The 13,140-nt window shown below is 45.1% G+C and overlaps 1 protein-coding gene across 2 annotated transcripts in view; it reads left to right on the forward strand.

The window, feature by feature from the left end:
* The first annotated feature begins 1,007 nt into the window (after positions 1 to 1,007).
* Positions 1,008 to 13,140, forward strand: part of Mrps35 (mitochondrial ribosomal protein S35) — a 29,320-nt gene continuing 17,187 nt past the window's right edge. For both annotated transcript variants that reach the window (XM_032905422.1, XM_032905423.1), the window contains exons 1-4: positions 1,008 to 1,155; positions 4,441 to 4,472; positions 6,441 to 6,608; positions 8,817 to 8,877. In XM_032905422.1, the coding sequence (XP_032761313.1) occupies positions 1,050 to 1,155; positions 4,441 to 4,472; positions 6,441 to 6,608; positions 8,817 to 8,877 (367 nt within the window). In that variant the 5' untranslated portion in view covers positions 1,008 to 1,049. The remainder of the gene's footprint in view (positions 1,156 to 4,440; positions 4,473 to 6,440; positions 6,609 to 8,816; positions 8,878 to 13,140) is intronic.

The raw sequence follows: 13,140 nt of genomic DNA on the forward strand, positions 1-13,140 counted from the left end.
GCCAGATCCTTGGATGTAGGGGTTACTTGAGGTTTTGAGTCTTTCTGCCTTGTTCTAGTCCCCCATAAAAATAATACATGAAAAGACAAGGTCAAAATTTAAACTCGAACAATCTAGTTCAAAAGGCCATTTAAAAAAAAAAAAAAACCAAACTGGGAGGGTATGCAGTCACACTGTGCATTGTGAGGTCCCCTGCCCTCAGTGCCTCTGGTACTTGTTAGTCTGTTTGATTGCAGTCAGTTAAGAAGTATAAGAGCTACTGAAATAGGAAAGCCTTATCATTAGAGGCTTTCCTCAGAACCCAGATGGTGATGGGAGAGAATCAAAGAACTAATTCCCTTAAACTGTTCTCTTACTAGTGCTTACACACACACACACACACACACACACACACACACACACACACACACACACACACACACACACACACACAGTAATTTTAAAAATATATGTAGTGTAAAGCTAGGTGTATGCTCCATTCCAGCAGATGGAAGACTGGAGCAAGATGACTGAAAAGAAAAAGGGCGAAAGTAGAAGAAAGGGAAAAAAGTGGAAGAAAGAACAAAACAAGGCTGAAGAGGTGGAGAGGTGGTGCATCAATTAAGCAGGAACTACTCTTCCAAGGGACCAGGTTCGGTTTCTAGCACCCACAAGGCACCCACAAGGAAGTTCACAACTTTCCTAACTTCATGTCCTCTGCTGGCTGCAGTGGGCAATGCAGGCACATGATATGTTTGAGATATGCAGGAAAACACAATATACGTAAAATACATAAAAAGAAGGGAAAGGCGAAAAATACGACTTAGAGCAGCCAAACAAACAAACAAACAAACAAACAAACAAACAAACAAACAAACAAACCCAAAACAGTAGACGCAGATTGTGACACTTCTGGGTCAGGGTCAGAGTGCCCCTCATTCCACACCAGTCAACCTGGAGCCACAACTCTGCCAATCCTTTGCCCAGTGCGCTTCCGTTCCCAGGTTACGCACTTCCGGCCTCGCCCCGCCCCCTCAGCGCTTGTCCGTTCTGGCTCGCCGTCCTTCAGCATGGCGGCCGCTTCGCTGCAGCTGAGGCTGACCCTATCCCCGGGAGCGCGCGGCCTGCGCACCTTCTCCTCAGTCGCCAGGCCCGCGGCTCCAAGAGCCGGCCCGCGTGAGTGTGGGTGCGCCGCCGCGGGCTGGGGGTGGGGGGGAAGGGAGGCTGCGCTCTCCGTGACCTTCCTCCTGTGTTTCTCTGGAGGTCGCCACGCATTTCCACGAGTGCGTTCGCTTGAGTCCGGCTCACCTCAGGGGTTCGGGGCGCACTGTGGTATGAGAGGCGGTGCAAGCGTGGGGCCGGAGTGAATACAGCGAGGGGAGCTGCGGGCACGAGTGGGCGATAGGAAAGGCCCGGCCGGGAGCGGGCACCTGCTGCCACCAGGACCTTCCTGCCGCCTCTCCCTGCAGGCTTGCTTCATCCTTCCGCGCTTTCACTCCTGCAGACCTTCTCACAGCACATCGTGCCTTTCCACTCCCTTGTTCAAAAGCTACTAATGGTTTTCGGATAAATTATAGATTACTTAGTCCATCATAGTGGCTCGTCATAGCCTTAAGATGTGTCCATCTCCAGGATTTCGCTCTTTTATTTTCTGAAGTAGAAGAGTGCTAACCAGAGTTGCAGAGGCCGGTATTCTATCTAAGTTCTGAACTAGTGCGTGTACACAGGTAAACAGTTACAATAAAATTTACTATCGTGAAGAAAAAGAAAGCAGGGTATTGAAAACGATATGCTGTTGAAGAAGTGGCTATAAGGTGAAATGAGATAGTGAGGAGAGACCTTTCAGGAAAAGACGTTCGAGCAGTCACAACGATTTTGAGAGAAGAGCGCTGTTCTTCTCAAAGAGGTTAGGCTTGCCCAAGGAAAAGAAAGACACCTGGGCCAGAGCTATTCTAGTAAAGGGTAGAGTAGCAATCCAAGATGTCAGAATTAGAGTAGTGGGCCGAGCTTTAAGGTTTGCGGGCATTTGGTTTGGCTTGGAGCTTGGATGTTGTTAGAAGTTGAGGAACACACTGGAATAGAGAAGTAACATGATTTCTACTTGTGAAGGATCACTGGCATCTGTGTAGTGACTCACTTCAGCAGGGTAAGACTACAAGACCTCTATGGAGGCTGTTGGTAGTCCAAGCAAGATGATGGTAACAGAGCAGAAGGTGATTTGGGTTGTAGGATGTAATTTGAGGATAAAGCCATTAATGGTGGATTTGATGTGGGCCTTGAGGATAGATCCTTCCCTGAGCCATCGGATGAGTGTTAGTACTGTCTACAGGGATTAGAAAGAAGGAAATTCAGACCTTTGCCGAGCCTGTCTTGTTGAAGCACATTAAATATGGTGGCCCTCTTCAGTTGTCTGTCATTTTTTTCAGTATCAGCCGCATTGAGTTTGCATCTGTTTCCTTGTTTCTATTTTCTATGCTCTCTCTAATCTACAGTATAAGGTCAGATAAGAGGAGCATTTGTTGATGTGATCTAAATGCAGCTGTGGCCAGGCGCTGAGCAGTGTTGGAATAATGTTTCTCAGTAGCAAGTGTCTCCTTGTGCTGTGAGGACTTAATCTGATGTTGAGGCATTTCTGGTCAGCATCACTGAAGATAAGATGATACCCATTTCTTTGTGAATCCAGTCCAAATGTGAATAGTACCATAAAAGGCCCATAGATTGTCCCACCATATCAGGGACTAAGAGTTCCTGTAGCAATTTCTGCTTCTTTAAATGTACTTCCATAAACTCATCTTTACCTTCTGGCCAAGGGCATCTCTTCAGAATATTTTGGAATACTTAAACTTCCATTATTGAAAGAGGAATTCCTCTTAGAAATTTAAGCTAGCAAACACATGCCCCAAGTCCACTGCAAGACCATGAACTGTGCCCAGTCAGAGCTGAGATACCAGGTATCTGGGGTTCCTAAAATTACCCCATCACCCATGAGGGCTGCCCTCTCCTCTCTAGAGTTTGTTATGAAATCCCTACTTTAACCTGTTTTGGCGTTTTCTCACCAAAAACACCCAACAAAGCATAGGAGAACAAAATGTATAATCAGCGTCATAGTCTAGCTGAGAGGCAAGTACTGCCTTAAAAGTCTATTTTTCTAAAACCCACAGAATGAAATGTTGGGTATTGATGTGACAGACTTGATCACATTTTAGGGAGGATTGTGGGAGGACTTTGGAACTTTGGGACAAAAGAGCCATTAAGTGTTAAGAGCTCAGTGGGCTGCTCTCTCAGAGCTGTGACTGTAAGAGTGTTGAGAGCAGTGCAGAGACAGAAGCCTGGCTCGTTATATCAGCTTGACACAGTTAAAGTCATCTCAGAGGGGAAGCCCTCAGTCGAGAAAATGTCTCCATAAGCTCCAGCTATGGGGAGGGCCCAGCCCATTGTGGTGTCCTGGGCTGGTGGTCCTGGGTTCTGTAAGAAGGCAGGCTGAACAAGCTGGTAAGCAGCACCCTCCAAGGCCTCTGTGTCAGCTCCTGCCTTGTTTGCATTCCTGTTGTGGCTTCTTTCAATGATGAACTATGACGTGGAAGTGTAAGCCAAATAAACTTCTTTTCCAAGTTGCTTTTTTGGACTTGGTGTTTCATTGCAGCAATAGAAACGCTAACCAGGACAGGTAGATAAACTGGAAAGGGCTTCCCTAGGAGACTTGATTCGCATGGTCAGGGAAGTGTAGACATCCCGTGACAGACCATCTGCAGGCTATATCAGCACCAAGGCAAAATCTGCATTGTACTCATCACTGTGTTCCTGATTATCGATGAATAGTAGCCCTCGAGTTTTGAAAGAAGGAGCATTTTGGGATGAATAGAAATATGTCAGATGAAGAAACAGAGTGGGGACAGGGAAGGAGAAGAACCAGGATCATGGGAAGTGTGCTCCATGTGGAGAACAAAGTTGAGCTTTGGAGACAGGGCTGGGAACATGGCCTGGCTCTGAGAGCTCCTTGCAGCTGTGGAGCTCTTAGTTAAGGCTGGAGACTGTGGACCAAAGCTCATGAGTTTTTTTTATAATTTTTGTCATCGGATATTTGTCATCGGACATCGGACATTTCAAAAGAACTTACTGTACTCTAAACCTTAGAATTAGTGAAAATATTTCCTTAGTTGGGTATGGACGTTGGTCATCCGTAATCACACTTGAGAGACTGAGGCAGAAGGATTGCGGCAAGCTGAGGACTAGCCTGGGCTACAGTGTAAGACTCTCGTAGAAGGAAGGATGTATTTCTTTAGATGCTGAATTCACTGTATCATAATTGCCATGGAGTTTCTTTATCCCTATTATTCAAAACTTGGAGAAAGCAGGTTATTGTTCAATTTTCATGTTACTAAATACCTTAAGTCGTGTTAGAACTGCAAGCCAGTGATCTTGAACAGTGGTTTATTATACATTTGTGTCTTTTAGGTACGGTATCCAGAGGTGAAAGGCCGATGAGAAGAAAGGTACAGATGTTTTTATTCGACCTTGCTCTCTCCTAATGATTTCTAAAGCCCAAAGGAGTCTTCACAAGGTCTCGGGCCCAGACCTTGCTAGCCTCTAGGAAGTAGACTCACTCATACATGCCAGAGCAGGTGTGCCCAGAATACAGACTGTTTGATGATGCTTTCAGCAGTCAGTATTAATCTCACCAGTTTTTCTCCTCTGGGCATTGTTAGGAGTTCAGGTCAGTTGATGAATATGGAGTCCAAGGCCCAGACTGTGGTCATCTAGTGCAGTGATTTTCAAAGGAATATTTTCCACTCTGGGACATGTACCACCATGATGTTGAAATTTAGATGGCATGACTAAATTTTGCCAGCCTAAGCCCCACTTTTACGAAGTATTTACTTTTATTTATGAATGCACACTTGTGTGTAAGTTTATGTGTACCACATGCATGTCTGGTGCCTGTGCAGGACAGAGAGGACATCATACTCCCTGGAACTGGAGTTGCAAATGGTTCTGATATCATGACAGGGACAGAACTTGGGTCCTTTGCAAGAACAGCAAATACTCTCAACCACTGAGCCATGCTAACCCTAAATCCTACCTTATGTATGGGGGCCAACTACTTCTATATAACACTTTAAAATACACGTGTGTGTTAATGTGATTGGCTAAGCTGTCAAGTCATTTATCTCTGGGCCTAGGAGACATACATTTTAAAACTTGTTTAACCTTGATTACCTTATCTCAAATACTTATTCTTTATTTTTTTTTTAAATTTAAATTACACGTATTATTTATGTGTGAGAGTGTGTTGTGTGTGTGAATGTGTGTGCATGGGCACACACTGTGGCATGTGTATGGAGGTCAGAGGACAACTTTGAGGAGTCAGTGCTCTACTGTGTGGGTCTCAGGGATTGAACCCGGGCTGTCAGGCTTGCTGGTCTGTGCCTTAACTTGCTGAGCCATCTCACTGACCTGTAAATGCTTACACTGTTTTACCTCCCTCATTCCCAAGTTCTCCCCATTACCAGCCCTTTCCCCACGGTTTCCTCCTCCTTTTGAGGTGGGAAGGTGGAGACTCCTGTAGCCCATGATGGTCTCAAACTTGCTGTGTAAAAGTATGACCTAGAACTTCTTAAAACATGTTTGAAGATTTCTTCATTTTTATCTTATGTGTATGAATGTTTTGCCCGTATGTGTGTATGTGCACCATGTATGTGACTAGTACCCAGGGAAGCTATAACACAGTATCGGATTGCCTGAAATTGGAGTTGCAGACAGTTGTGAGCCACCATGTGTTGTGGGTGTTGGGAACTGGACATGAGTTCTCTGTGAGAGCAGCAAGTGCTCTTAAGTGTTGAGCTATTTCTCCAGCTCCTGCCCACTTCCCAGGAGCGGGCATTGTAGGTGTGCAGCACCATTCCTAGTTGCTGGGGTCTAATCCAGGCCTTCGTGTTTGTTAAGCAACTCCCTACCAAGTGAGCCAGGTCCCCAGCCCTGTCTCCAAGTTCTTAACATTTCCTCGTGTTTGATGTATATCACAGATATAAGTTTAAAACTTCATGAATTGATTGATTAGTCCCTGTGAAGAAAGTGTGGCATTGAAGGAGATCTCGTCACCATTTGAAGCAACCGTGCAGATGTTTGTGCCGAGATTTGTTGGGAGCCAGCCTGCCTTACTCACCACTGTTGTGTAGCGTGTGGCATCATCACTGTTGTGTAGCGTGTTGTGTAGTGTGTGCACAGACGGAGTCTCCAGACACAGCTCCGTGGGGTCGGTTCCCTCTTTTCACCTGGTGTGGGCTCCCGGGGCAAATTCAGGTTGCCAGGTGTGCAGAGCAAGGACCTCTCACTTTTTCAGTCCTTGAAATCAGGCTTTGTATAGGGTAGTTCAACTTTTATGTATCTTAATTACAGATTTTGTCGTAAAGTTAAAAAGTAATGTTTATATTTAAAGATTTTAAGTAAGTCATGTTTCTTAGGCACTGCCTCCTAGGACGGAGAAGATGGAGACTGACCAGGACTGGCCCAGCGTTTACCCTACTGCCGCACCGTTTAAACCCTCGGCTGTTCCTCTACCTGTTCGAATGGGATATCCAGTGAAGAAGGGTGTGCCCATGGCGAAGGAGGGGAATGTAGAGCTTCTAAAGGTAAGTGGCTGGCTCAGGGCTCAGCCAGCTCCTCAGAGTGCTGGTCCTTGACCCATCCCACCCCAGAGTGCAGTGGAGAGAGCAGCACATTGCGTTTTAGGTCTCTGTTTATACAGGTACTGGTAGATGCTGCTCATGGTAAAGAAGACTCAGAGTCATAGGCATTTGACAAAGACTGGTCTATCCTGTGGCTTCTCGGTGCCTTTTCTATTGTATCCTCCAAGTGTAATAAGGGAAGATAAACTGACTGAAAATCAATCCTCCAAGTGTAATAAGGGAAGATAAGGTGACTGAAAATCAGGAAGCACAGGTTCCACCCGATCGATTGAGACAGTCGTACCCAGAGTGGCCTCGAACTCAGTATCTCTCGTCTGCTCCTGCTTCCCCCTCCCAGGTGCTAGAGTTATAAACCTTTGCTAAAAGAAGGGAGGAGCAGAACCCGGCGAGGGGTGCCCCACACAGTGGGGTGAGTGCGATTGGTGGAGGAGAGCATTTCCAGAGACAAGAAAGCAGACACTGATAGAAAGAAGTCTTCAGATGAGGAGACCTTAGCTCCTGAGGTGGTGGCATGCGTCCCTGAGCCTGTCACAGCCTCAGCAGCGTCAGCTCTTATTTTTCCCTATTGGGATTACGCTTTTATGTTCTAAAATAAGAGAATAACAGCAAAAAAGCCACCTATCCTATATCAGAGTTTTGTTCCTTTTTCCCATGGATTTTAAGTAAATATTTTCTGATCAATATCCAAGATTCAGGGGCTGGAGAGATGGCTTAGTGGTTAAGAGCACTGGCTGCTCTGACAGAGGTCCTGAGTTCCAATCCCAGCAACCACATGGTGGCTCACAACCATCTGTGATGAGATCTGGTGCCCTCTTCTGGCCTCCAGCCGTATATGCAGGCAGAACACTGTAAACGTAATAAATAAATAAATTAAAAAAATATTCAAGATCCGTGGCATAGTTTTAGAGTAGCTTTCTGCCTTTTAATTTTTTTCCAAATGAGTTTAAGATAAATTGCTTTTTACATGCTTAACATTATTATATAAAGTATGCTGGTAGGAGCTGGAGAGATGGCTCAGCAGTTAGGAGCACTGGCTGCTCTTCCAGAGGTCCTGAGTTTGATTCCCAGCACCCATGGCCATCTGTGACTCCAGTTCCAGGGATTCAAAGCATACTTCTCATGTATTCCTCCAGCACCAGCCATGCACAGTATAAATATATACATGGAGGTGGAACATTTGTAAAAATAAAAAGAAAATAAATATTTTTTTAAAAAAGAGCACTTACCATTTTTAAATCTGTGCTGGTAACAGTTTCTTATTTGAAGATATCAAATCTTTGACCTTTCCTAAATTTTGTTTGACTTTATGCTCCACTGTATCATGGGTCTCTAACTTTATTAAGGTAGTTGATGGACAGCTGGGCCTGGACAGCTGGGTGTGGTGGGATGTCCTAGCGATGCCAGCATTCGGGAGGCTGAGGCAGGAGGATCGGGTATCATATCAAGTTCCAGGATAGCCTGACTATAGGAGACTGTTTCTCAAAAACTCAGTTAATTAATAAGTAGAGTCAGCAGTTTCGTCAATATTTGCTAGCCTTGTATTCAGTTTATAAAGTGTTTATTATGTGCAAAGTAAGCATAATATGCCAGGTTTCTTGGAGAACTGTGTGATTGACAGATTCTGCCCTTGGTGCTCTCAGAATTTTTTTATTTTTTATTTATGTTTTTGTCTTTGAGACTGTATTGCTGTATAGCCCAGGATGACCTTGACGTCAGGCTCTTCCTGCCTCGGTCTCCCTGAATGCTGGACGTGCAAGTGTGAGCTAACGCACACTGCATGCCTTCAGGCTTATACTGTACCTGCACATGAATAGTGTATAGTGGCATGAAGAATGCTATGACGTGTTTATTTTTTCACATGGTTGCCATCTTACAAGACAACGCGCTGTCAGACTCCACAGTGCTGAGTCTCGTGGGCTCTACTTCTGGACTCGATACCTGTGCTTAGAACTAATGCTGTAAAGAGCTGTCCCATTTTATTTAGATGATTCACTGGGTCTGTGGGTTAGTTGATAAGACTATGATCCTTTTCATGCGTCCTTTTCATGCGTTATTCTGAGTTTAAAATTATTCAGCAAACAATGAGACTCTGGGGATTCGGGGCAGGGAAATTTGGCCATAATTTATCCTTTTAAAACATCTCTGTTTTAGATCCCAAATTTTCTGCATTTGACTCCTGTGGCAATTAAAAGGCACTGCGGAGTTCTAAAAGGTACGTTTTCTTCTGGGAACATACAGCAAAGAACCTCAGGCCTAAGGAGATACATCACTGTGTCTTTTCCCATTAATTTTAGTTAGTTGGTAGGGTTTTGTTCTTGTTGCTAGGTAGCCCAGGTTGGCCTGGATATTGCTATGCAGCCCAAGCCAGCCTGAAATTCATGGTACTCCTAACTCAGCCTGTTAAGTGCCAGGGCTCCAGGAGGGCGCCACTTTCCTGTCTCTCTCCATTAAACAAAGATTTGTACATTGTTCAAGGTGTCAAGTATATAAGCAGTTTATTCTTGTTACTATTATCATTGCCTTGCGTGTGGATGTTTGATCTACCTGTATATTTGTGCACTGTATGCATGCAAGGAGGCCAGAAAAGGGTCTCAGTTCTCCTGGAATTGGAGTTAGAGATGGTTGTTAGCCACCACTGGGTAATGGAAATCAAACCTAGGTTCTCCACTCTAGAAAAACAGTCAGTGCTGTTAGCTGCAGAGCCACTGTCTCTCAGCCCTTTTATAAATAACTCTTTTCCTGAATACTACAAGGTTATAAAAAATAAACAGGGGTTGAAACGGAGGCGTGGTTATGCACCTGCAATCCTTGCACGTGTAGGGTGATCGAGGATGCTGGACAGCTTGAGGCTAGCCCGGACTATCACACTATCAAAAAAACCAAACTAACAAGCAAGACACAAAGAAACAAAAACCAATAAAGCCATATTTTTAAATCACCACATGGTAGACTCTGTTGCACAAGTTCCATTTTACATTTAGAAACTAAACATCGTCATGAATATTTAGTGGATGTGGATGTGCAATAGCAGAAGCAAGTGGGCACGATTATCGTAAGAGTGTGGGGCTCAGTGTCTTGAGTGTGGTGTGGCTGTGTTTATATTGTGCTCTTTCCACTGGAATGGGCTAACATGTTTGTTTATAGAAGTTGCCAGATGACTCTAAGAAGCCACTGTGAATCTTTCCTAAAACACTATTCTGCAGGTCAGTACATTCATCTATCCCTAAACTGGCTTGCTACATTGTATCACATTCTTGGTCTTCCTTTATATTGTTCATTCTGTAAAATGGCTGAGTTCAAATGTGAAAGTATATAATTTTAAAAAAACATAATTTGATTATCTTTGAAAATTTTATACATGCACACAATATATTTTCGTCATATTCACCCTAATCCTAACATGATACACCTTCCAGTCCCACATTCATTACCTATTTATTTATTCATTTATTAGATGAACCGCTGAATTAATTTTGTTCTGCCCATATATTCAAGGGTGTGGGGTCATTCACCGTGGCATGGGCTGACCTACTGGGGTTAGGAACTCGGATTCCCCAGGTAGACGTCGGCTATCAACAGCTGCTCAGCTATGGGTGGGGTCACAGTCCCTCCCCACTCCACATGACTATCATGAACTTGTGCGGGCAGCCACAGCCACTGAGAGTTGGAGAGCACAGCAGTTCTTTCACGTCCAGAGGACAGTTTCAGTCTAGTCTTCCCTGACCTTGGCTTTTACAGCTTTTCTCCCCCTCTTCTGTCCCATGTTGCTGAGCGTCCCACAGACACTTCAGCCAGCCGTGAGTTTTGCATTAACCACTGTTCTCTGCACAGTGCTGCTTTGATGTGGTCCTGGAGCTGCCCTAACTTATGGGTGTGGAGAGATAGACTTAGACGCAGTTTCCTATTGTGTCCGTTAGCCAGATTATAGCAGTTCATCCCTGGGGCCATGAGGCCCCCACTCAAGGGTTCTTGATCAGGTTAATAGTATGAACACGTGTTTCCTCCCATGGAACAGAACCGAAATCCAATCAGAAAGTAGTCACCCACGTAATACCTGTGTCCCTGCACACACACGGACATATCTTGCCACATCATTTGTTGTAGTTGGTCATCAAAACTGTTGATGACTTTTACCCCAGTGGCCTGTATAGTAACTTCTGGAACTGTGGTAAGTAGCCAGTGGGGAGAAAGCTTCCTGGTCAGTACCCATGTAGCTTCTGCATGTCCTGTGATCACATTTCTTTTTTTTCTTTTTTTCTTTTTTTATTAACTTGAGTATTTCTTATTTACATTTCAATTGTTATTCCCTTTCTCGGTTTCCAGGCCAACATCCCCCTAGCCCCTCCCTCTCCCCTTCTTTGGGTGTTCCCTCCCCATCCTCCCCCATTGCCGCCCTCCCCCAACAATAACGTTCACTGGGGTTCAGTCTTAGCAGGACCCAGGGCTTCCCCTTCCACTGGTGCTCTTACTAGGATATTCATTGCTACCTATGCAGTTGGAGCCCAGGGTCAGTCCATGTATAGTCTTTGGGTAGTGGCTTAGTCCTGGAAGCTCTGGTTGCTTGGCATTGTTGTTCATATGGGGTCTTGAGCCCCTTCAAGCTTTCCAGTTCTTTCTCTGATTCCTTCAACGGGGGTCCTATTCTCAGTTCAGTGGTTTGCTGCTGGCATTCGCCTCTGTATTTGCTGTATTCTGGCTGGATCACATTTCTTTAGCAACAGTCTCCTTTCAAGTTCTGGTGGATCACCAGAAGTAGTGGCAATAGCCACCCGGTTCCAGAGGTCTCCTGACTCCCTGAGAACAACTCTGGGCAGTGTCCCACCAACACCGGGCTTGACAGGCCACCAAGCCCTGATTCTTGCTTGTGGCTGGGGAGAGGACTTGTTGAGTTAGAGAAAGCACTTGTGACCGGAGAGAACAAACACTGCAGTTTTGTCAATGGATTCAGTGACTAAGGCTCAGACTTACCTGTGCAAGAGGATGCTGCCTGTGGGGTCAGCAGCGGGCTTCTACACAGCAGTTATCCTGGAGTTGGTTTGTTTGTTTTTAAAATTGTTTTGAGACAGGTCTTGCTGTGTGACCCAGGTTGAACTGAAACTTGCTGTGGAAAGCAAACTGACTGTGCAGCCTTCCTGCCTCTGCCTGCAGAGTGTTGGGATTACAGGTTTGACCTGGTTAATTGTTAACATTGACAAAAAGTGATTGTGTGTGTGTGTGTGTGTGTGTGTGTGTGGTCAAATAGTAGAAGCCTCCTGCTGTCCCATACCTGCCTCTCATCCTAGAGCAATCTTCTGGTCATTACTGAGTTCCTGTAGTTACTTTCAGAGGACTGAGTGTGTTTGTACTTACAACATGTATTCTGTATGCCATGCGTGCATATGAGTAGGTAAATAACAGAAGTGACTGCAGGAGCACGGCCCCACTGCCGTCTGCTGACTCGAGCAGTGCCTGGTGCTCCCTGGGCACCTGTATTATGGCTTTCCCCTTCCCGTGTGGATCAGTAGCACTTTTCCTCACTGTGACAGCACCAAATGAAACAGCTTAGAGGAGGGTTTGTTTGTGCTCATAATCTGAGACATCATAGTCTGTCGTGGCAGGGAAGGCCTGGCTGTGGCTCCTGGCTGACTGTCTTGGCAGATAACCCCACACCAGTTTCCCCAGCTAGGCCCCACCTCCCAGAGTTCAGTAGCCTCCCAAAGCAGTGCCACCAGCACACAAGTGAACCTATAGAAGCATGCCACGCCCAACAGTGTCAGTGACACAGACACATTTCCACACGGTCGTGTGTGTATAACTATGCTTATGTTCTGACTTACTTTGATCTGATTTGCATCAGCTTATGTATAGATAAGCACCTCTGATTCTGCAGTTGAGTTAATGCCGTGGGGCAGCATCTCTGTACCCTAGCTACTCTGTTACAGGTGTTCTGCGTGTTCAGAAAAAGGAAAATGAAATCTAGGACATTTCTAAAACTGACAACTGTTCCAGATTGGAGCTGTAATGGTCAGATTGACCCCCCCCCTTTTTTTTATTGGCTCGTAAAAGCCAGTTAACAAATGCATTCCTATACACCATGGTAAATTTCATTTTTTACCTCTTTAATTTAAAAATGTTTTAAATTATATTTTATTTTATCCTCCCCGTGTGTGTGTGTGTGTGTGTGTGTGTGTGTGTGTGTGTGTGTGTGTGTGTGTGTATTTGTGTGCACTCTTGCGTGCGTTAGGGCAAGTGCTTACCATGGTGTGCATATGGAGGTCAGGAACAACTTATGGGAGTCAGTTCTCTCCTCTCAGGACATGAGTCCATGGGATCGAGCTCACGCAACCAGTCTTGGCAGCAAGCCTCTTTATTCACTGAGCCATTTTGCCAACCCCATTTTTCCTTTATAAACATTGTCTTTTAAACGTGCGTATACTCCAGCAACTGATAGTATTGATAAGGGAGTTCTCTAATTCCTAGTCAGAACGCAGGCTTT

Source organism: Rattus rattus, chromosome 6 (assembly GCF_011064425.1).
Source record: "Rattus rattus isolate New Zealand chromosome 6, Rrattus_CSIRO_v1, whole genome shotgun sequence".
NCBI classification, from domain to species: Eukaryota; Metazoa; Chordata; class Mammalia; order Rodentia; family Muridae; genus Rattus; species Rattus rattus.